The sequence below is a fragment of the Equus caballus genome, chromosome 7 (genome assembly GCF_041296265.1).
Source record: "Equus caballus isolate H_3958 breed thoroughbred chromosome 7, TB-T2T, whole genome shotgun sequence".
Classification (NCBI taxonomy): Eukaryota; Metazoa; Chordata; class Mammalia; order Perissodactyla; family Equidae; genus Equus; species Equus caballus.
In genome coordinates, this window is record NC_091690.1 from 52,010,045 (window position 1) to 52,032,481 (window position 22,437).

Here is a 22,437-nt window from a genome sequence, read left to right on the forward strand (position 1 = left end):
TTTGCAGGGCTCCCCCGGCAACACACGTTTGCCTGAAGGATGGCAACTGCTGCCAAAACAAGGACATCAACTTCTGAAAAACAGCACACTGAGTTTTCTCCTTGTCTGGAAAGCGTTTGACAGGCTGTTTAGTTATGGATCAGATTTTCAACAGCCCTTTCAGTTACTGCACAAAATTGGGCTTCTCTGCCCAATGCACATAAACAACCCAGTTAATTATGCCATCAGCCTTTGGAGGAGAAATCAGCCTTTACTCTGTGAGATGGATCTGCCGGGAGACAGGGGGCGTTTGCCCTCAGACCTGTCTCCCCGATTCAGGATTTGGGGTGAAATTTCAGAGACTCAGGAGAACAGGCTGGCACACGGAAACGCTGGTGGGACAGATCTTGATCAGTGGGCTTCGAGTATTTATTTATTATTTCTAAACATCTATGACAGGGCGGGGAAGGAATTTTAACATCGGATCTTCCTGGATGAGGGACCCCTCTTTCCTGTAAAGAGTCCGACTTTCAAGTCCCACTCGGCTCCCGGTCCTTGGGTTCCGTGGGGAGGAGGGTCTTAGTTCTGAGGTTATTTCAGGTCACAATTTCTTCTTTCAGGCATGCTCTGGCTACATGACTTTGCAGTTTTTCTGAAAAACAATTCTTAATCACTGTGTTGATAAGAGGTGGAGTCAGTTGAACTGGTCCTGGAGTGCCTGTGGTTACACTTTCCTTGCCTCGTTTCTGTTGACAATCCGCCTCAACTGTGAAGGCAGCAAAGACAGCTGGGAACTGCCAAAGAGCAGGGAGAGGGGGTTCATGCATGGAAAACTACTAAGAGAAGACATCAAGGGCAGGGGGATTCTTGCTAAACTGACCTATCAAGAGTCTTGCTAAGGAGAGGCCATGGGGGCATGCCCGGTGGCACAGTGGCTGAGATTGCACGCTCCGCTTCGGTGGTCGGGGTTCACTGGTTTGGATCCCAGGTGTGGACACCTACACATCACTGTCAAGCCATGCTGTGGCAGTGGCCCACATTCAAAATAGAGGAAGACAGGCACAGATGTTAGCTCAGGGCCAATCTTCCTCATAAAAAAAAAAAAAGAGAGAGAGAGAGAGGGAGGGAGAGAGACCACAGACTCAAAGGTGGGGATGAAGAACTTGATCTTCTGTCTTATACATCAAAGGTGGGGGGATGACTTAGAAGACTTCTTTGCTCAGCCTGGACAGGGCAGGCCAATGCCAGGACTGGGGCCAAGGTTGAGGGTTAGTGGAGAAGAGCGCTCAGAGGACTAAAGTTTGGTCAAGGAGAGTCTTTGTCACTTCTCTGTGCCTCAGTTTCCTTCTCTGAGAGACGGGAAGAATGACGATCAAATGAAATAATGCGTGTAAAACGCTCAGCGCAGAGCCTTCTCAGTAAATGGCAGCGACTTTCTGTGTGGGGATCAGAACTCGGATCCGGTGGGACGTGCAAGCTGCTCCCTTGACAGCAAGCGGGCCTCAGAGGCCAGCGCTGCAGCCGATCAGGAAAGCGAAGTGAACAGGTGGGCGAGGCGGGTCGGCCCGGGGAAGAGAGGCAGGACGGAATGGGGAGCCGTATGGCAGGGGGATTGCAGGATCGAATGGCGGCCGGCTGCATCCTTGATCGCCGGGGTGAGGACATGCGACCTGCACCAGGGTCAGGTCCGGAAGCCTGGCTTCGCAGACATTTGGGGTCGCGGTACCCAGGGAGGGCTACACTCTCTCGCCCGCCGGTGTGGGTCACCCTCTTCCGCATCCCCGCCCATCCCGTGGCAGCCAATCGCGGACGCTGCAGCGCTTCCGGGCGCCGTCCTCCAGCCAATCGCGGTTGAGCGAAAAGAAAATTGAGGCCAGAGACCAATAGGAGCGCTGCTGTTACAGCGACAGGACCAATGGTTACGTGCGAGGGGGCAGTGCGATCACCAATGAAAGTGCCCGTTACAGGCGGCCAATGGGAGGCGGCTTCTCGGCGGCGATCAAGCGGCGGCTGCCCTGGCGGCGGGGCCACGGGTCAAAGCGGGAGGCCCGGGACCGGTGAGCCTGGAGCGGGGCGCGGACCGGGCACGCCCGGAGGTCGTCGGGAGGAATGCGGCCGCGGGAGGCGCGGGGCTGGCTGCGTTTGGCAAGAGGTGGATCGGAGCACCCTCCTGACTCGTCGACGCCCGGTGGGTGCACATCGCGGTCCCCACCCCTGCCAGTTGGGTTTGGAGGTTTCGGGTGTGTGGGGTGCAGATGTCACCCCGACCGCATCCTCAAGGCCGGGTCGGGGCCCAATGGGAACGGGGAAGGAGGAGATGGGGACCCCAAAAGCCCCATGCCCACCATGTTGTCTCTCACGTTAGTAGATCATAACAGCGGACATTTACGGGGCGCTTACTGCATACCGGGCCCTGTCCCGGCGCTTTCCCTGCCTCATCTCATTGAATCCCGCGAACAACCCTTTGAGGGCGAAATTGTCAGATCCCCATTTTCCAGATGGGGAGAGAGGCTCCGAGAAGAGCTGATGCCTGAGGAATCTGTCCCTGTGCTATTACACGTCTCCCTTTCGGTCACTGTCTTAATTCAGGAACATCCGTGACATTCCTGACAGCCCCGCCCTGGAGATACTGGAGCCTCAGGAGGCTTGGGCCCCGGGCCGGGCTCTGGAAAAGTCCCAGAGCTGGATTTGGGGAGAGAGAGCAGAACACAACCCCTCCTAGGCTCCGGGGAGCCGGCAGGGACTTGGGGGCTCATGAGGGTGGACGTGGAAGGCAGGAATCTTAGCCTGAAAGAGAAAAACGCTCAGGATGAAGAACGATCTGATGAATGAATAATGACCTGATGAATAATAACGACCTGATGAATAATAATGATTCTATTCTTATTTTTTCCTCATGCTTGTTTTTTCATGCCTGTTTCAAGGTCCGTGCTAAACGTGTAACATGCAGAACTGCGTTGAAATGTCACCACCATCTTTTCATGGCAACGCTCTCAGCATCTCCATTTTCCAGATGGGGAAACTGAGGCCCAGCGTGGCCAAGTGACTTGCCTGAGTTGACACAGGGAGAGCCAGGATTCGGCCCCAGGTCTGTTTGACCACGCCTGCCTGCCTGGTTATTTTGGGAAGGCGGGTTCAGAGCAGATTTTCGTATGGGTGCAAATTTGTCCAATAAAGGGGGTTCGGGTTGTTACTGTTGGGGACGCATCCTCCAGCTCCACTGAACAGATGTGGAAGCTGAGGCTCAGGGAGGGGAATTGGGTGCCTGAGGTACAGCAAGAGGGGTCTGGAATCTTCCCCTCGCGCCTCAGTCTGGACGGGTGGAATGTCGAGGTGCTAAAAGGACCCTCCAGCCTGAGGCCTGGGGACTGACGGGCTGTCCCTTCTCAGCCCCCCAGCTGTCAAGAGCATGCCTCTGTGCCACTGGGGGACCACCGCCAGGGGCAGCGAGCCCCATGGAGATGGAGCTCAGGCTATGGCCACCAGGGGAGGCCTGAAGGTACTTCTGCACTGGGCTGGCCCCGGCGGCGGGGAGCCCTGGGTCACCTTCAGCGAGGGCACACTGACCGCGGAAGAAGTCTGCATCCACGTTGCTCACAAAGTCGGTGAGTCCCGTGGCAGGGCTGGGGTGCTGCAGCAGCTGGGCCTTCCATCCATCCGCCTGCTTCTTCCTTCTGCAGACCTTGAGTGAGCACCTTGGTGGAGGTGCTATTCCACCAGGAAAATCAGCAAGAAACACAATAAAGAAGAAAAACAGCGAGGAGGCCAGATGATGGCCAAAACTTAAAAACTTAAAGCGATAAGGAAGGGGACCACGGGGATATCTGGGGGAAGAGGGGACCAGGCAGAGGGAGCAGTAAGTGCAAAGGCCGTGAGGTAGGAATTTGCTGGCAACAGTGAGGAGGCCAGTGTGGCTGGAGTGGAGTGAGTGAAGGGGAGCATGGAGTAGGGAGGTGACGGTGCAGGTGGTGCAGGGCCTCAGAGCCTCAAGGAGGACTTTGGTGGATTTCACTCCAAGTGAGGCAGGAGCCATGAAGGACATGACTGGCCTCAGGTGTCAGAGGGGCCGTCTGGCTGCCATGAGGGGAACAGACTGTTCCGTAGAATCAGAAGGCTGATTCTTAAAGAACTCAAACAGGTTTGCTGGGTGACGTGAAGCAAGCCTGGCAGAGGGCCCAGAAAATCTGATCCGTTTGAGGAAGCAAAAGACCTCAAGAGTAACTGGAGTGTTTGTTTGAAAGAGGAAGTAGGAATTGAAAGCAGAACATAATTGTCAGGGTCCAGGTCCAGGTTATTCTGTGCTGAGGGGGTTGTTTCTCAGGGGGCAATGGGGAGCCACGGAAGGTTTAAGCCAGAGAGTGAAACAGTCCGATTGGTTCTTTAGGAAGTTGTCTCTGAGGGAGGCATTCTCCCTCTGTGGCAGGCAGTACACTTGGATATGGCGACTTTGGAGAGCAGTTTGGTCTCATCTAACGTGGCTGAGATGGATATCCTCTGAGGTCACACAGTTCCACTTCTAGAAATGTGCCCACAGACTCTTACTTAGCTCAAGTGCACCAGGAGACGCATACGAGAATATTCAGAGCTGCCTCATTTATCTTAGAGAAAACAGGAGATCATCTCATAGCCCCTCTACAAGAGAATGCACAAATAAATCGCAATATGGTCTAACCCTGGAATACTATACAGCCAGGAAAAGGGAATTTAACCTAAGTTACACATATCACGTGTAAAGCTTTAAAACCTGTTGGAGTGTGAAAAAGCACATTGCAGAAGGCCACTTATAATACCGCGTTTAGAGTTTGTATCATTCTAGACGAGGTCATGGAGGATACGAAAATGATAAATTCTACTTCGAGAGTGTGGTTAGCTCTTCACGGGAGGGGAAAGGAGGTGGATGTGGGAGGGAGCTTCCGTTGCACTTGCCAGGTTTTCTTTCATTATCTGGTGGCTGGTATTTAGGTGATTAGAAATTCTTCTGAATGGACTATTTTCGATAAAGTTTTTAAGTGATGTGTATAAGTGGCACCGTGGGTGGCCGGTGTGGGGAATGGTGGCAAGTCTGGAGGCTGGCGTGGGGCTGGGCTTTCGCTTTAAAGGAATCGAGTGGGTCCCAGAGGGATGGAGGATGCAGAAAGGGCAGGACTTGTCCTCGATCTGATGTGACAGGATGGGAGCAGTTGAGAAGGACCAAGTCGTGGCTTAAGGAACTGAGCAGAGGCGGGGCAAGTTTGGGGACCTCGGATGAGATCTGTTTGGAACCAGGCACATCTAAGGGGGCTTGGGATATCCCAGGGGAGACCGCAAGGAAGTCCTAGGATGTTTCTTCAGGGCCAGAGTTGAGCAAGAAATCAGGCAAAGGGCAAGTTTGTAAAGTTGTGTCAGTCCGTCTACAATGGGTTTTGCTGCAGTAACAAGCAGCCCCCTGTATTGTCCTGGGTTGGGACAACGAAGGTGGGACCAGCCGCAGTGGCCTCGTGGTTAAGTTTAGCATGCTCCCCTTCAGCGGCCTGGGTTAGGTTCCTGAGCGCGGACCTACACTGCTCTGTTAGCACCCATGCTGTGCTATCGGCCCACATACTAAAAAGTAGAGGAGGATTGGCATGCATCTTCCTCAGCAAAAAAGAAAGACAGTGAAAGTGTCTAAAACCTAAGGCAGGTCGCATGGTTCATTTCTGTTTTGTAGTTTCACCAGCAGACACACCAGGGAAGATGGCAGGAGGATTTATTTGGATGCCTGGAAACATGCGCATCCCTTCTGCCCATATCCCATTGGCCAGAAAGTGGTCCAATGGCTGCATCCTAGCTGCAAGGGATGCTGGGAAATGTAGTCTCCTGTGAGGCCTCAGCCTGGTCGCCATATTGCATGGTCCCCTGTGGGCAGGGGAGGAGGCCCAGGGAGGGCTAGTGAAGGGAGACAGCAGGTTTGGAGCATCTGGGGCGGATGGCAGCAGACGCTGGCCCCTGACCTCATCCCACCCCGTTCCAGGCATCACCCCACCATGCTTCAACCTCTTCGCCCTCTTCGATGCCCAGGCCCAGGTCTGGCTGCCTCCGAACCACATCCTGGAGGTCTCTGGAGACACAAGCCTGACTCTGCACTTCCGCATGAGGTCGGGGAAGGCCCCTTGGAAAGCGGGTCCCCTTTCGTTCTGCCCCCACTCTCCCCAGCACACCCCCTTCCTGGAGCTGCTCAGCCCTGGCGGCACCCCTCCCTCCCTGCAGGTTTTACTTCCGGAACTGGCATGGCATGAATCCACAGGAGCCGGCCGTGTACCGCTGCGGGCCCCCGGGGGCCGAGGCTCACTCCGGACAGGCAGAGCAGGGCATGCAGCTCCTGGACTCAGCTTCCTTTGAGTACCTCTTCGAGCAGGTGCGAGCAGGGCTGGGAGGCGGGACTGTTTGTGGGGGGCTTGGGGGCAACTGAGAAGCCCCCACTTCCCTCCCCAGTTCACTCTAGCTGATAGGTTTCAACTCATTCTATCTGGGATCCTTTGGCTGCCTGAACCAAAGGGTTCTGAGACTTTTAGGATGGCATGGGAAAGCGTGCTGTGATCGATTAGTGATGTCTGCCACAGGCATAAGGTTGGGCAGAGGAGGTATGCATCCTGTGTATTTGGCCTTTCCAGAAAATGAGGAGTCCTTCATTTTCTGGGGGAATGAACAGGTTCTCGTGCTTTCTTTTCTGCCTGACTCCCCCATCCCCAGGGCAAGCACGAGTTTGTGAACGATGTGGCATCGCTGTGGGAGCTGTCGAGCGAGGAGGAGATCCACCACTTTAAGAACGAAAGCCTGGGCATGGCCTTCCTGCACCTCTGCCACCTCGCTCTCTGCCGCGGTGTCCCCGTGGAGAAGGTGGCCAAGAAGATCAGGTGTCTGGGAATGGGGGGGGGGTGGGGACACTGCATAGGTGGATGGAAATGACTGAGCATCTGGGACCCAGGGTTGACCTTGCATACTGCCGTGCCTTCATTCATTCCAGAGACAGGCAATCGACAAAATACAAAAGTAAAAGGTTCAGTGTTTTAGGTGCTGATAAATGCAAATGGGGAGAAGTTAGGCAGGAAGAGGAGGAAGGGGACCATCAGGGAGTGAGGGGCGTACAATTTAAAACTGGGGAGTCAGGCAGTTCCTCACTGAGCAGGTGACATTCAAATGCAAAGATCTGAAGGAAGTGAAGCAGGGGGCCATGTGGGCATCTGGGAGAATAGCGTTCTCTACAGAGGGCACAATCAGTGCAAAGGCTCTGGGGCCACCTTATATGTTGGAGGAAGCGTGGCTGGAGCAGAGTGAGCTTGGAGGACTCCCAAGAATTCAAGGGAAGGAAGGAGGCAGGAGTCCGAGTTGCTGGGAGCCAGCTCTGCTCCCTTCCACTGCAGTAAAGGCTGGGGCAATCAGGGCACACTGCCTGGAGGAGGCAGCAGGAGAGCTGGGGATTTCCAGACCAGTGGTTCTTCTTAAAGCACATGGTTTTCAGCCTGTGTTGTTATCACTGGAGGACTGGGGCTGGGACCCTGAAGCCCAGGGTGCTTCCCTGGGGAGGTGACATTGCTGCTGAGACCTGAAGGTTGAGTCGGCTTTACCCAGCAAGTGTTCTAGGCAGAGGGAACAGCACATCCAAAGGCCCAGAGGCAGAAAGCAGCAAAGGCCTGTCTCCAGGGAACTGAACTTGGAATGCGACTGGGCGAGTACACGAGGAGTGGGCCAGGCACTAATCGGGCCTTTTCCCGAGGGCCCTAGGGAGCCCTGGAAGGCTTGGAAGCGCGCGCGCGGGAGACAGCCAGAGGATCCCTCTGGTCAAGGGATTGGCGTGAAGCCTGGGGATGCGGAGACTGAGGCTGGGAAGCCTGTGATCTCAGTGGGCATCCTGGTGGTCGGCTGCAGGCCCAGCACTGGGGGGAAGGGGCCGGAGGCGGGGGGTGGGGGTGGGGGTGGGGTGTGGGGGGCTTTATGAGGGGCAGAGGGGCCTCCCAGGGCTGTGCCTTTATGGATAATCATACTATTAACAATACAAACAATAGCGACTTCTCCAGTAATAATAACACCGACACTTGCCCTTATTATGTGCCAATCATTGGTCCTGACCTTCTCATCGGCTCTCGAGGTGTGTCCTGTTGATCGCATTTCATAGACGAGAAGTCACAGCCCTTTAGAGCTTAAGGAAGTGGCCCCAGAGATGGGGGTTCAGCCCCATAGTCTCCTCCAGTGGCTGTGCCTGCCTCTTTTCTCGACGGGGCGGCTGAGGCTCAGAGAGCTTAGGGGGCCCGCCGCCCGGGCTCCTGACCGCGTGTCCTCGGGTTTCCGCAGCTTCCAGGACTGCATCCCGCGCTCCTTCCGCCGCCAGATCCGCCAGCACAGCGCGCTCACGCGCCTGCGCCTGCGCAGCATCTTCCGCCGCTTCCTGCGGGCCTTCCAGCCGGGCCGCCTGTGCCAGCAGGTCGTCATGGTCAAGTACCTGGCCACGCTCGAGCGCCTGGCGCCCCGCTTCGGCTCGGAGCGCGTGCCCGTGTGCCACCTGGCGCTGCTGGCCCAGGCCGAGGGGGACCCCTACTACATCGGGGACAGCGGGCACGCCCCCTCGGACCCCGGGCCCGAGGCTGCTGCGGGACCCCCTACCCACGAGGTGCTAGTGACAGGCACCGGTGGCATCCAGTGGCGGCCGGTGCAGGCAGAGGTGAGCGGGCATCTGTTCCCGTCTTGGGGTACGGGGAGGGGGGACTGGGGCGGGGGCTCCTGTTCAACCTTGGCCGTGGCTGTGTCTGTCTGTCCCCTGGGTCTGTTTCTTGTGGAATGTCCTCTGCCTGCCTGCCCCCTGGGGACCTGATTTCTGGGGTCTGCCCCTTTGGGGAACCCTTTTCTCTGGCATCTCAGCTCCTCCTCTGCCTTTCCCTGGGTTCCGGCTTCTGGCATTCGTATCTCTTGGGTGTGCGTCCCGTATCCCACCTGTGACACCAGGACTCGCTGAGGGGATGCCTGAGGAGGTTGTCCAGTCCCTCCAGCTCCCATGTGTCCCCAGGGTGAATGTCGGGGGGACTCTACACAGGCATAGGCCCTGCTCCGTCCACCCACCCCACGTGCTGTGTTTCCAGGGTCCCAGTGGCAGTGGCAGTGGCAGCAACAGGAATCCTGGTGCTGGCCCATCCGGGAAGAAAGCCAAGGCCCAAGAGGTGGGCGACCAGCCAGTGGACAGGCCACGGGAGGTGCCGTGGACCTACTTCTGTGACTTCCAGGACATCACCCACGTGGTGCTCAAAGAACGCCACGTCAGCATCCACTGTCAGGACAACAGATGCCTGGTGGGGCCCGGGGCTGGGAGTCGGCGGGGCGGTGGGGGCGCTTCCGGCCTGCCATGCCCAACTGATGTCCCCCTGGCCTGCAGGAGCTGACGCTGCCTTCCCGGGCCTCGGCCCTGTCCTTGGTGTCGCTGGTGGATGGCTATTTCCGCCTGACAGCCGACTCGAGCCACTACCTGTGCCACCAGGTGGCCCCTCCACGGCTGGTGATGAGCATCCAGGACGGTATCCACGGCCCTCTGCTGTGAGTGCCCAGAAGGCAGGCGGGTGGCACCGGCTGCAGCGATGGCTGCCAGCTGGACCGTGAGTTCTGGGCACTGTGGGTGTGTGTGAGTGCATGCGGATTTTAAGAGTGTGCACACCTGCGAGTGTGCACACCGGGAATTATGCAGAGAGAGAGGGAACCTGTGATGGCATGGGCGGCGGATCGTGCTGAGAGGACTGGGTCTGGGACTGTCCCTGTGCACGTCCCGATGTTTAATAGCCTGCTTGCTATGCAGCCATGTCACTGCTCCAGTGACCGTGTTTAAAATTGTCATCGCACATTTTCTCACGGGACGGGATGGGTGGTTTTTGTGGGGCCGTGTGTGGTGCAAATGCTGGTGGCCATTCAGATGCCCGTCTGTCCTGGTATTTGTGGGTCGCTGTCTCAGCGATTCCGTTGGGACCTGTGGGGCTGAGAATGTGAAGTGTCATCATGTGGTCATCAGATGCGTGTGTCTCCGTCCTCCTGTGGCCGGGTCCGAGTTGGTGATTGTCAGCTTGTCTGGCCATTGGCCCTGTGCCTGGGTGTCCCCAGCCTACCTGTGACACTGGGACTGGCCCCTGGGGTGGCTAAGAAGTTGGACCCCTATGAGCCTGGTTCCCGCACAGAGGAGGATGAAGTGGCCATTTCACCTCGAAAAGGCTACAGCTGCGTCTATAGTCACAGCGAGGTGTTTGCCACCCATACAGGGGCCTGAGGGCCACGTCAGCGTGTGTCCTAGTCCCTTCGGGGTGCTGTAACAGAACAGCACAGATGGGGTGGCTTAGAAACAACCGACAGTCATTTGTCACAGTTCTGGAGGCTGGAAGTCCAAGTTCAAGGGGCTGGCAGGGCTGCTGTCTGGCGAGGGCCGGCTTCCTGGGGCACGGGCAGCCGTCTTTTCCCTGTGTCCCTACATGGCAGAGGGGCGAGTGAGCCCTCCGGGGTCTCTTCTGTAAGGGCATTAATGCCGCTCACGAGGGCCCCACCCTCATGACCCCATCAGCTCCCAAAGGCCCCGCCTCCTTATCCCATCCCCTTAGGGGTTAGGTTTCAACCTATGGATTTGGGGACACAAACATTCAGTCTGTGGTAGCGTGTGAGCCACCACATGTGTATTTCTGGCCTCGTGGGGCTGTGGCCCTTCGAAGTGCCTGTCTGTGCTCATGACTTGTCACCACTGAGTCTGGATATCGATGCTTCTGTGCTCCCATGTGACACCCAGTAAGTGACTGCATCTGTGATCCTTTGGGTGTGTGATAGACTGGCCGTTGAGAGCAGCTGTGTCTGTGGCTGGGTATGTGCCCATCCAGCAGCTGACACCTGTTTCCTGTCTCTCTGTGTGTGTCACTGTCAGCGATGGTGTCTGAGAGTCATTACACACAAATGTGTGTCTGCTCTGGCACTTGTGTCTCTGTGTGAATTTTCATGGGTGTGACAGTGTAACATCCGTGTGTGTGTGTGCAGACACAGTGTCCCCACATATGCGGCTGTGTCTGACATTTGTCCCAGCCGGGAGTGTGCCCCTCTGTGCAGGATTTTTTTTTTTTTGTGGTGAGTAAGATTGGCCTTGAGCTAACATCTGTTGCCAATATTCCTCTATTTTTTTTTCTCCCCAAAGCCCCAGCACATAGGTGTATATCCTAGTTATATATCCTTCTAGTTCTTCTATGTGGGACGCCACCTCAGCATGGCCTGATAAGCAGTGCTAGATCCGCACCCAGGATGCGAACCGGTGAACCCCAGGCCACTGAAGCGGAACGCGCAAACTTAACCACTCAGCCACGGGGCTAGCCCCATCTCTGTGCAGGTTTTGTGTCCTTGTTGCCAGGCACGGGTCCAGCAGTGTCCCCTTGTCCCCTTCCCCCCAGGGAGCCATTCGTGCTGGCCAAGCTGCAGCCAGAGGAGGGCCTCTACCTCATCCACTGGAGCACCAGCCACCTCAACCGCCTCATCCTCACGGTGGCCCAGCGCGACCAGGTGGGCCTGGGGCGGGGGGGCCCTGGGCTGGGGCTGGGTGCGCTCCCTGCCTGGACCCCTGCTCAGCGCCCCCACCCCTGCCGCCCACCCCAGGCGCCCAGCGTGAAGGCCTTGCGCCTGCGCAAGTTCCCCATCGAGCTGCGGGCCGGGGCCTTCGAGCTGGAGGGCTGGGGCCGCACCTTCCCCAGCGTGCGCGAGCTGCGGGCCGCGCTGCACGGCTGCTCCCTGCAGGCCGGCGCCGACCACTTCGCTCTGCGCCGCTGCTGCCTCCCACGGCCAGGAGGTAGGGTGCCGGGGGCAGGGGGAGCCGCGGAGCCGGGTGGCGTCTCCCGGACGCCAGCCCTCGGTGACTTCGCTCCCGCCCCCAGAGATCTCCAACCTCATCATCATGCGGGGGCCTCGGGCCAGCCCCCGGCTGCTCAACCTCAGCCAGCTCAGCTTCTACCGCATCTGCCAGGACGACATCACCCAGGTGTGGACGGGCAGCGGTCCCTGGGGGCACCCGGCATGGCAGCCCTGAACCGTCCTCCTCTAGCTGTTCCGGGCTGTGTTCCCGCAGCTGTCGCACCTGGGCCAGGGCACAAGGACCAACGTGTACGAGGGCCTCTTGCGAGTGCAGGGCGGAGGCCCCGAGGAGGACAAGGCAGACGACGGGGACCCCCCCATGCCCGGCGGGGGTCGCGGGCAGGAGCTGCGAGTGGTCCTCAAGGTGCTAGACTCCAGTCACCATGACATCGCCCTGGTGAGTGAGCGCGGCCAGGGGACGGGCAGCGTGAGGGGTCAGGGTCTGCGGCCACCTGACCCGCCCCGTCCCCACAGGCCTTCTACGAGACGGCCAGCCTCATGAGCCAGGTCTCCCATGTGCACCTGGCCTTCGTGCACGGGCTCTGCGTGCACGGCTCCGAGAGTAAGTGGGCCCTGCCCGTAGCCCCCAGCCCCCCGTTTACAGGCCCACCCCTGCTGATACCCACTCCCTGGGCAGAACCCCGACCTCAACCTGGACCTCGAGCCCTGGCTGCACTGTGACCCTCCTCTGGACCCCGGATCCCTGGCTACACCCCACCCTCCACCTACACCCTCACTCCTGTGTCCCAAACTCCACCTAACCCAGCGCCCATCTATCCTTGACCCCATCGGCGCCGTGACCCCACGCAGACCCCTGCCCTGGTGGGCATCCCAATCCTCGGAGACCTCAGCCCCTGCTCGACCCCCCAGTCTACCCCCACTCTGCATGTACCTCCAAACTCCTTGTAAGGGCGACCCCAGCCAGCCCCCAGCCCCACTGCCCTCCACCCCCTGCGTCTCTCTCCTGCTTTGCCCCCAACACTGGCCTCCATGCCGACCCTGCCTACCTCCCACTCGACGGGCACCCTGACCCTGTGAGGTCCTAACGTCTCTCACGCCCCAGCCTCCAGCTCCAGCTTTCACTTGTCCACCCCGGTTCCCTGCCCCACCCTCACCTATGTCAATAACACGTCAGCCTCCATCATGGACCCAGATGCCACCATTCACCTCTGCCTCCCCCTCCCCTATGCTCCATCCTGCATTTCTCCTCTCCCCAAAGTCAGTCCCGAACCCCTCCCCGCACACCCCTGCCTGACACCTCCCCCCACAGTCCCAGCCCCTTCGTCCTGTGGCCCCCCAACCCTCGCCGTGCCCTGGAGGGTGGAGGCGGGTGGGCGGCCCCTGCAGTGGCTGGGCCTTTCCAGACATCATGGTGACGGAGCACGTGGAGCACGGGCCGCTGGACGTGTGGCTGCGGCGGGAGAGGGGCCACGTGCCCATGGCCTGGAAGGTGGCCGTGGCCCAGCAGCTGGCCGGCGCCCTCAGCTACCTGGTACGTGGCCTGCGGGCAGGGCCTGGGTCGGTGGGCAGGGCCAGGGTGGCCTCAGCATCGGGTGTCGAGGTCTCCACACATGCCCAATCCACACGTTGGCCCCGGGGGAGCTTTCTGTGAACCTCCTGTGCTCACACCCCCCTGGGGCTCCCATCGCCCCCAAGAGCTCCTCGCTCCTCGTCCTGGTGTCCCAGGTCCTGTGGGGCCTGGCCTCAGCTGCCTCTGTCACTCTCTCTTGCCATTCATTCCCCACCCCTTCTGGTCCAGTCTCCCCCTGCATGCCAGGCTCTGTCTTAGGCCCAGGGGACACAACAGAGAAAAACAGGCAGGAGTCTCTGTCCTCGGGGAGCTGGCATTTCAGTTGGGAGGGACAAACGAGAAAGAATAATTAAGTACATTACGTAATATGTTAGAAAGAAGTAAGAGCTATGGGGAAAACGGGGTGGAGATGAGTTGCTACAGTTTGGGGATGAGATGAGTTTTGAATAGATGGTTGGGGGAGGGCCTCACTAAAGTGACCTGGAGATGAGGGAGGGAGCCGGGAGGGCATCTGGTGGAAGCACATTCCGGGCAGAGGGAACAGCCAGTGCAAAGGCCCTGGGGAAGGAGCATGCGTGCCCTGGGTTTCAGGACAGCCTTGGAGTCCTCTGGCTTTCTGTCCCTAGCCACTAGCTCTGGGAGAACAGGAAGGACCCACCGGGCACCCAGTGCTCCGTGGTCACGTCAGTGTATTGGGATCTTCATATGACCATGATCGGCTTTTGCACTTGGGCTGTCTCTGTGGGGACCACATGGGATGGGGTGGGGGCGGGGTCTGCAGCCCCCATTGGCCATGCCCCCTTTCCACCCCCCTCCCCCCAGGAAGACAAGAGCCTGGTTCACGGTAACGTGTGTGGCCGGAACATCTTGCTGGCCCGGCTGGGGCTGGCGGAGGGCACCAGCCCCTTCATCAAGCTGAGCGACCCCGGCGTGGGCCTGGGCGCCCTCTCCAGGGAGGGTGAGGACCCCGGCGGGGCTGGGCATGGGACGGGCTTCCCCGACTCCCTTCACCCTCGGTGACCTCTGACCCTGGCCCGCAGAGCGGGTGGAGCGGATCCCCTGGATGGCCCCCGAGTGCCTATCGGGTGGGGCCAATAGCCTAAGCACAGCAGCTGACAAATGGGGCTTTGGTGCCACCCTCCTGGAGATCTGCTTCGACGGGGAGGCCCCCCTGCAGGCCCGCAGCCCCTTCGAGGTATGTTCAGGACACCCCTGGGCCCTTCCCAACTGCAAGGAGTCCAGGCTGGCCTCCCCTCTGGCCATGTGGCCCCACAGATGTCGCCTCATCTCTCTGGGGCTCCATCAGGTCATCTGTCAATTGGGGTTAACTGTAGTCCTGGCCTCCTAAGGGTGTGTGGCACACAGCGAATAAGTGACAGGCTTCCCTTTTGGGCAGAATGAACAGGGTGGGGGTAGGGGGTCCCAGAGGACACCCTTGACCCAGCTGAGAGGTCAGGCAAGGCTTCCCAGAAGAGGCTGTAATCCAAGGGCAGAAATAACCACAAGTGACCCAGGTTGGGAAGGGCAGCCTGGGCAGAGGGCACAGCCTGTGCAAAGGCCCAGAGGCTTGAGTGCAGGCAGGGAGCTGCAGTCTGCAGGAGCTTCTCGGGAGTAGAGTTGGGTGGAAGCCAGGGCGGGAAGGGCCAAGCATGAGATGCTACAGCACAGCAGAATCTGCCAGACTGGGCTTCAGGTCCTGGCTCTGTGGTGGCGGGCAAGTCTGCTTCCCTTTGCTGGACTCAGTTGCATCATCTGTGAAATGGGAATGGCAAGAGCCAGGATCTGGCTGGTCCCGCCCTGTTCTGGGGGCTTGGCTGCCTCTTGGGGGAGGGGGCTGGGGGATGCACTGACTCAGGTCCCCTCCCTCACAGAAAGAGCACTTCTACCACATGCAACACCGGCTGCCTGAGCCCTCCTGCCCGGAGCTGGCCGTGCTCACCAGCCAGTGCCTGACCTACGAGCCAGCGCAGCGGCCGTCCTTCCGCACCGTCCTGCGTGATCTCACTCGGCTGCAACCCCAAAGTGAGCCCCCCTCAGTGCTGGGGCTCTGGGGGGCGGGGAGGGGCTGGGATCCCTGCTGACACAGGCACATGCACCCAAGGTCTCTGTACGGTGGCCCAGGGTGTGGGCTGCGCATGGCCGGAGCTCTTAGTGTTTTGCTCCGGGAGAGCCACAAATCCTTTGGAAGAATTCAACCTCAGCACTTTTTTTGTTTTTGCTATTTTTTTTCTCTCGATGATAAGTTTGTACCCCTGACCCAATCTCGGAACATCCCAGGTGTCAGTCTGGATGCAGCCGACTCTGCATTTTGCACAAGAAGTGGAATTTTCCAGCTGTGGCCAAAAAGCTTTCCTTATCTCTGGGATTGCATGCTGGGGGAGCAGTCGCCCGCTTTCTGGACCCCCAAGTGTGGGTCTGCAGGGGCCTGGCATCACCCACTGTGGCTCTTCCAGATCTTGTTGACGTCTTGGCTGTGAACCTGGACTCGCTGGCGTCTGACCCCACTGTTTTCCACAAGCGCTATTTGAAAAAGATCCGGGATCTGGGCGAGGTGGGGGCGGGGCCTGGGAGCCGGGGGCGGGGCCTGGGCGGTTAGAAGGAAACCCTGGTGGGGGAAAGAGTTTGGATCTTAAGGAAAGTCCTGTCTAAGGGTGGTTCTCGGGACAGGTGGATGGGGATTGACCTTGAAGACCCTCAGCTGCAAGGGAGGCCCTGAGGAATTTAAAGGGGCCCCCAAAGAGACCCACCAACCTGGAGTAGGTGGGGCCTAGGATTTTCCAAACAGACCTGCCTGGAGGCGGGGTCTGGGGAACCTGGGGCGGGGCGTGGGGAGCTGTGGGCGGGGCTGACCCTCCGCGCTCCGGCCAGGGTCACTTCGGCAAGGTCAGCCTGTACTGCTACGACCCGACCAACGACGGCACTGGAGAGATGGTGGCCGTGAAGGCCCTCAAGGCCGACTGCGGCCCCCAGCTCCGCACCGGCTGGCGGCGGGAGATCGACATCCTGCGTACGCTCTACCACGAGCACATCGTCAAGTACAAGGGCTGCTGCGAGGACCAAGGTGGGCGGGGCTAGAGGCGCGGTGGGCGGGGATAGGGCGTGGGTGTGGCTTGGCGGGCGGTGCCAGCAGGGCCTGGCCAATGAGAGCCTCTCAGTCCCAGGCTGCGGGCGCCAGCTGGGCGGGGCCGGGCTGCGTCCTCACGGTTGAGGGGGCGCTCTGCTGGGGCCGGTATGGGCAGGAGCTACCGTCAGCGCCGTCTCCTGGGGACAGGGTTCAGGATGGGTCCATTCTACCTGAGGACTGGGCCTAGTGTGGGCGAGTCTTAGCCTTCCCTCCCCACCTTGGGGTGGGGGGACGGCAGGACTCAGGGTGGGCGGCCTCCGGTCCCTGCCTCTACCGCCCGCACCGGCCGCCCCTCTCCCGCATCAGGCGAGAAGTCGGTGCAGCTCGTCATGGAGTACATGCCCTTGGGCAGCCTCCGAGACTACCTGCCACGGCACAACGTCGGGCTGGGCCAGCTGCTGCTCTTCGCCCAGCAGATCTGCGAGGTGGGCCGGCCTTCCCCTGCTCCCAGGACCTGCCCCCTCTTTGGCCTGGCCTGAGCTGTCCTATCCCCCTGCTCGCCCTGCCCTGCCTGGGCCGACTCTCCACCATCCTAGCCCAGTCAGCGGATCACCTGGCCACACCCCTGCCGGCCCTTCCCCCAACCCGCTTGGTATCTACTTTCTGGGACGCCCTTCGCTCACTTGGCCACGCCCAGCAGCCCAGTCCCACCCCATTCGCTCAGCCATGCCTAGGAGCGCCTGTTGTGGCCCCGCCCCCGCTATCTGACGCTGCTCCCATAGGCTTGGGCCTCACCTGACATGCTGCCCACTCGCTCCTGGTCCCCGCAAGCCTGACCTGACTGTCCCCCAGCCACCCTGGTCACAGCTCCTCAGGCTCTGCCCTGTCCCACTGATCCTGACTCGCCCCGCCCCCAGGGCATGGCCTACCTGCACGCGCAGCACTACGTGCACCGAGACCTGGCCGCGCGCAACGTGCTGCTGGACCATGACAAGCTGGTCAAGATCGGGGACTTTGGCTTAGCCAAGGCCGTACCCGAAGGCCACGAGTACTACCGCGTGCGAGAGGATGGGGACAGCCCGGTGTTCTGGTGACCAGGCGGGACACAGCTGGAGGGGGGTGCCAGGCTCACCTAGAGCGGGCAGGGTGGAGGAGACAGATGTTGGGGTCTCAGATGATAGGGCTTGGGCCCACTGAAACCGCCCCCTTTCTAAGGGTGGGGCCCTAACTGGGGCCAGAAGGGTCCTTAAGCCCCAGGTCAGGACTCCAGACTGGTCTGGCCCCGCGACCTGAGCGCCCCCTCCTGCAGGTATGCCCTGGAGTGCCTGAAGGAGTCTAAGTTCTACTATGCGTCCGACGTCTGGTCCTTTGGGGTCACCATGTATGAGCTGCTGACTTACTGTGACTCCAGCCAGAGCCCGCCCTCGGTGAGAGCCGGGCCCGCACCCCCACCCCATCCTACAGGAGATAGAAAGGCAGGCATCTAATTTCCAGCTCCCCCACCTCAGCAAGCGCTTGCCCCACCTCAGCCTCGCCATCCCAGTCTGTAAAATGGGCCCCTTACACTGCAGGTGTCTTTGATTGTGACAGAAGCCCCGCTCAAATAGGAACAGCTCAGTCCACGATGTGCAGACTCCATGGGAGACTGGCAGCGGGGCTGGATCTGGACCCTCAGATGTCATCAGGAATCCCATTTTCTCCGTCTGTCGGCTCCGCTATTCTCTGTGGTCGCATCTCAGACAGGACCACTCTCTGTTGCAACAGCGGCCCCCCAGCCGAGGGGCTCCCGAGTCCTTTTCTTTCCGGCATAATACAGAACGCTCTCTGATTGGCCGAGCTTGGTTCACGTGTCCACCACGGAGCCAATCACTGTGTAGCACCGCCCCAAAATTATTGGCTAAACCTGGGCGGGGCCAGGAGGCAAGAATATGTTACAGTTTATTCCCAAAGCCAATCAGAGTACCTTTTATAGAAGAAAAAAAACCCAAAACGATTGTAGCCAGGCAAAAACAACTTACTGGGAGGCTTAATGACAGCAAACACCTGATTCACACTTGCTCTATGAATATTAGTTTATCTAACTTCTGACTTTCGCGATAACCCAAGTGGTGGCGTCACCCCGTGTTACAGATGAGAAGACTAAGGCCCAGAGAGGTGGTCATAAGTCCAAAGTCAGACAGCTAAGTGTCAAGTTCCAAGCTCCTGGCCGCTCCCCAGGCAGCCCTGTCTCTTGACGAGAGCTTGTCGTTTCTTCTGTAGAAATTCATCGAGCTCATAGGCCTCACCCAGGGGCAGATGACCGTGCTGCGGCTCACGGAGCTGCTGGAACGAGGGGAGAGGCTGCCGCGGCCCGAGAAGTGTCCCTGTGAGGTGAGGCCGCCCGCTTTCCCCTGCCCCCACCCTGGGACCAAGAGAGAGCAGCCGGTCAAAGCCCCAGTCTTTCCTTCCACAGATCTATCTCCTTATGAAGAACTGCTGGGAGGCAGAGGCCTCCTTCCGCCCGACCTTCCAGAACCTCATACCCATCCTCAAAACGGTGCACGAGAAATACCAAGGCCAGGCGCCCTCGGTGTTCAGCGTGTGCTGAGGCCCGCCCACAGCCCCATGGGGGAATCGGAGCAGGCAGGACCCCCAGAGAGGGCCTCCTGCTCCAGCCCCCCATCCCCCCCACCCCCAGAGGGAGAGGTCAGCCTCCCCGGCTCCCTGTGCCTCACTAGTGCCCCAGACCCACCTCCGTGAACGGACTGTCCTCATCCCTTCCGGCTGCTGTGACAGTACCGTAGACTGGGGGCTTAGAAACAACGAATTTATTTCTCACAGCTCTGGAGGCTGCGAAGTCCAAGATCAGGGTGCCAACATGGATGCATTTTGATAAAGGCTTTTTCCTTGTTCATAGCTGGACCCTCTGGCTGTGTCTTCACAAGGTGGAAGGGGGCAAGGGATCTTTCTGGAGCCTCTTTTATAAGCGCACTAATCCCATTCATGAGGGCTCCCCCTTCCTGATAAGCAGCTTCCGAAGGCTCACCTCATACCATCGTGTCCGGCATTAGAATTTCAAGATGTGATTTTTTTTTTTTTTGCTGAGGAAGATTGACTCTGAGCTAATATCTGTTGCCAATCTTCCCCTTTTTGCTTGAGGAAGATTATCGCTGAGCTAACATCTCTGCCAGTCTTCCTCTATTTTGTATGTGGGTCACCACCACAGCATGGCTTGACGAGTGGTATGTAGGTCTGCACCCAGGATCCAAACCCGTGAACCCCAGACTGCCAGAGCAGAACACATGAACTTAACTACTGTGCCACCTGATTTTTTTTAATGAGGTCACATTGATTTATAATATTATATACATTTCGGATATCCATCACTCTATTTTGACTTCTGTATAGACTGCATCATGCTCACCACCTAAAGTCTAGTTGCCATCTGTCACCGTACACGCGTGCCCCTCTATCCCTTTCACCCTCCCCTCCCCTCAATGTATGAATTTTGAGGGGACGCACCTTCCATAATCATGAGCCTGATGTAGAACCCTAAGGGGCCAGGATGACCAGGGAGCTAACCAGGCCCTTGAATCCGATCTTTCTGCCTTCCGCGGCCCCCTCCCTCAGGGGTCACCATTTCCAATAGCTGGTGATGAACTCACACAGTCCTGCGCTGCATATCAACATCCGGTCAACAGGCCACATATATGACTGCGGTCCCGTAAGATGTGTCCCATAGAGCCTAGGTGTGTAGTGGGCTGTACCTGCTAGGTTGGTGTAAGGACACACTATGACATTCGCACAATGACGGCATCACCTGACAACACGTTTCTCACAGTCGTTAAGTGACCTCTGACTGTGTTACCTCCTTAAATTGTTGCTCACCTCAAAATCACCAGCTGGCAGTTAGACCAGTACCTAGAACACAGAAGGTGCTCAATAACTAGCTAAATCTACCAACAAAGGATTGGGGGCCCCACGTGCCATTTAGATAAAACTGCCAATTTCACCCTTTCCTCCCTGTGTGACCTCAGGCAAGTGGCTGCCCCTCTCTGGGCGTCTGTGTCAAATGCTTAGCAGAGTCATGCAAACAAGTACTTAATAAACATTTGATATTATTGTTAACTTGGTGTTTGCCAGTGTTTCTCCTTAACAGGTGTGCTGGAGACGGATGATGTGTCAGCCACGTTATGAAAGGCAGTTAAATAATGTCCCTTTTCATAGGATTTCTCAGGACCTTGCGCATTGCCAACTCTCCTGACCAGAGACTTCCACACGATTCTAGTGACATTTGCTTTTTGTAACAGTTTTCAAAATTAAAAATTCCTCATCATTATAAATCTTTTTTTGGACAAGTAATCTTGACCTAGGCAATGAAAGTCTCCCTCTGTCCGTCAGCCACCACTGTCGCCCCCCCCCCCGGAGGCAACTAATGTCATCTGCTTTCCTGTTTTGGTTTCTAGAGACATTTTATCCAAATGCAAGGAAGTCTGTGCATATATTATGCTTTCCTGTCTTTTGCAAAAATAGTAGCATGAACTCCTATGCAGAGCTCCGGTCTGTATCCTTGTGGTTTATTTTTTCTACATAATAGGCCTTGGAGATGGTCCCGTGGCTCCAGGCGTGCAGAGTTTTCTTGTTCTGTTTCATGGTGATGCTGAAATGTTGTCTGCCTCCATTCCCTCCTGGGGTTCATCGGGTCGTTTCTAACCCTCCCCTGTGCCCAGGATGCTGCCACAGTGAGTGAGCATGTGCGCACAGCATTTGCCCCGCATTCAAGGGCATCTCTAGGACACATTCTCAGTGGGAATAGCTGCTTGCAGGATCTCGCCCAGAAACCGGGAAAAGGTGTTGCCACTAGAATTTTTTTTTTTCTTTTGAGGAAGATTAGCCCTGCGCTAACATTTGCCTCCAATCCTCCTGTTTTCGCTGAGGAAGACTGGCCCTGAGCTAACATCCGTGCCCATCTTCCTCTACTTTCTATGTGGGACGCCTACCACAGCATGGCTTGCCAAGCGGTGCCATGTCCACACCTGGGATCCGAACCGGTGAACCCCAGGCTGCCGAAGCGGACCGTGCGCACTTAACCACTGCACCACTGGGCCGGCCCCAGATTTTACATTTTATCTGTAAAAACTTCCATCTGTGTCTCGAAAAGATGTAACTGCAAACCATGGCAACAATCTTGTGACCACACCCAGAAAGTTTAAGGATGATTCCTCAAAATCATCGCGTAGCCTCAGTGTTTCCATTTCCCCAATTGTCTCTGAAATATTCGGTGTCTGTCTACAGTTTGTTCAAAGGAAAGTCCAGACAAGGTCCAGGCACTGGATTTGGTGGAGGGCGGATCCCTTTAAGTTCTGGGTTCCTCTCTGTGTTTCCTCCTTGCAACATACTGGTTGAAGAAACCGGGTTGTTTGTCCTGGAGGCTTTGCCAGTGCGGTGTCATCCTTGCGGCCGAGTTTGATGCATTCCTCTGTCCTCACCGTGACTGACCAGTGGTCAGACCCAGTTTCCTTTTTTGGCAAGACTCACAGAGGGCCTTGTGCCCTCTCTACATGCCCATCTTCCTCTACTTTATATGTGGGTCACTGCCACCACATGGCTGATGAGTGGTGTAGGTCCATGCCGGGGATCAAAACCTGTGAACCTGTGAACTGGGGAACCCAGGCTGCTCAGCAGTGGGCAGTGAATTTAACAACTACACCACGGGCCTGCCCCTATTTCCAAATACTTTCAATCGGGGTTTGAGTTGCTCTCTCAGTACCGTGTGGGAAATGGATTGGGGGCCAGGGCAGCAGAGGAGGGACCTGAGTGGAGAGGGGAGGTGCTCCAGTGAGAGAGGACGGGGCGTAGCTTCAGGGATGGGGAGACTGGATGAATGCCAGGTGTCATCAAGGCCCTCAAAAATGTCCCTCTCCGGAGCTCAGATCAGAGGCACCAGAGGAGGGTCAGAGGGCAGAGAGATGGAGTCGATGGAGGTGGGAAGGCCCATTCGACCCCAAGTCCCTTCTCTTGG

The 22,437-nt window shown here is 57.9% G+C and overlaps 1 protein-coding gene across 3 annotated transcripts; it reads left to right on the forward strand.

Moving 5' to 3' along the window:
• The first annotated feature begins 1,935 nt into the window (after positions 1-1,935).
• TYK2 (tyrosine kinase 2) lies at positions 1,936-20,543 on the forward strand. Of its 3 annotated transcripts, XM_023645438.2 has the most exons (25): positions 1,936-2,167; positions 2,904-3,067; positions 3,370-3,584; positions 5,969-6,092; positions 6,205-6,352; positions 6,688-6,851; positions 8,287-8,653; positions 9,069-9,275; positions 9,359-9,516; positions 11,388-11,496; positions 11,590-11,779; positions 11,865-11,968; positions 12,056-12,238; positions 12,316-12,403; positions 13,206-13,333; positions 14,195-14,330; positions 14,413-14,567; positions 15,244-15,394; positions 15,826-15,923; positions 16,241-16,433; positions 16,803-16,921; positions 17,354-17,526; positions 17,746-17,863; positions 18,696-18,806; positions 18,889-20,543. In XM_023645438.2, the coding sequence occupies exons 3-25, from the start codon at positions 3,389-3,391 to the stop codon at positions 19,021-19,023; spliced, it is 3,555 nt and encodes a 1,184-aa protein (XP_023501206.1). In that variant the 5' UTR covers positions 1,936-2,167; positions 2,904-3,067; positions 3,370-3,388; the 3' UTR covers positions 19,024-20,543. The 3 variants fall into 3 exon arrangements, 1 of the variants encoding a protein (XP_023501206.1); XR_011440616.1 differs by lacking the exon at positions 17,354-17,526 and having other exon boundaries at positions 1,953-2,167; XR_011440617.1 differs by lacking the exons at positions 16,803-16,921; positions 17,354-17,526 and having other exon boundaries at positions 1,953-2,167.
• Positions 20,544-22,437: the final 1,894 nt, after the last annotated feature.

What these genes read in the sequence shown, in the direction of transcription:
- TYK2 (XM_023645438.2), top strand. Translation starts at nt 3,389, where the DNA reads ATGCCTCTGTGCCACTGGGGGACCACCGCCAGGGGCAGCGAGCCCCAT. An exon ending in AAGGTGGCCAAGAAGATCAG is followed by an intron (nt 6,852 to 8,286) that starts GTGTCTGGGAAT and finishes GGGTTTCCGCAG; the next exon opens with CTTCCAGGACTGCATCCCGC. An exon ending in CTGCGTGCACGGCTCCGAGA is followed by an intron (nt 12,404 to 13,205) that starts GTAAGTGGGCCC and finishes GGGCCTTTCCAG; the next exon opens with ACATCATGGTGACGGAGCAC.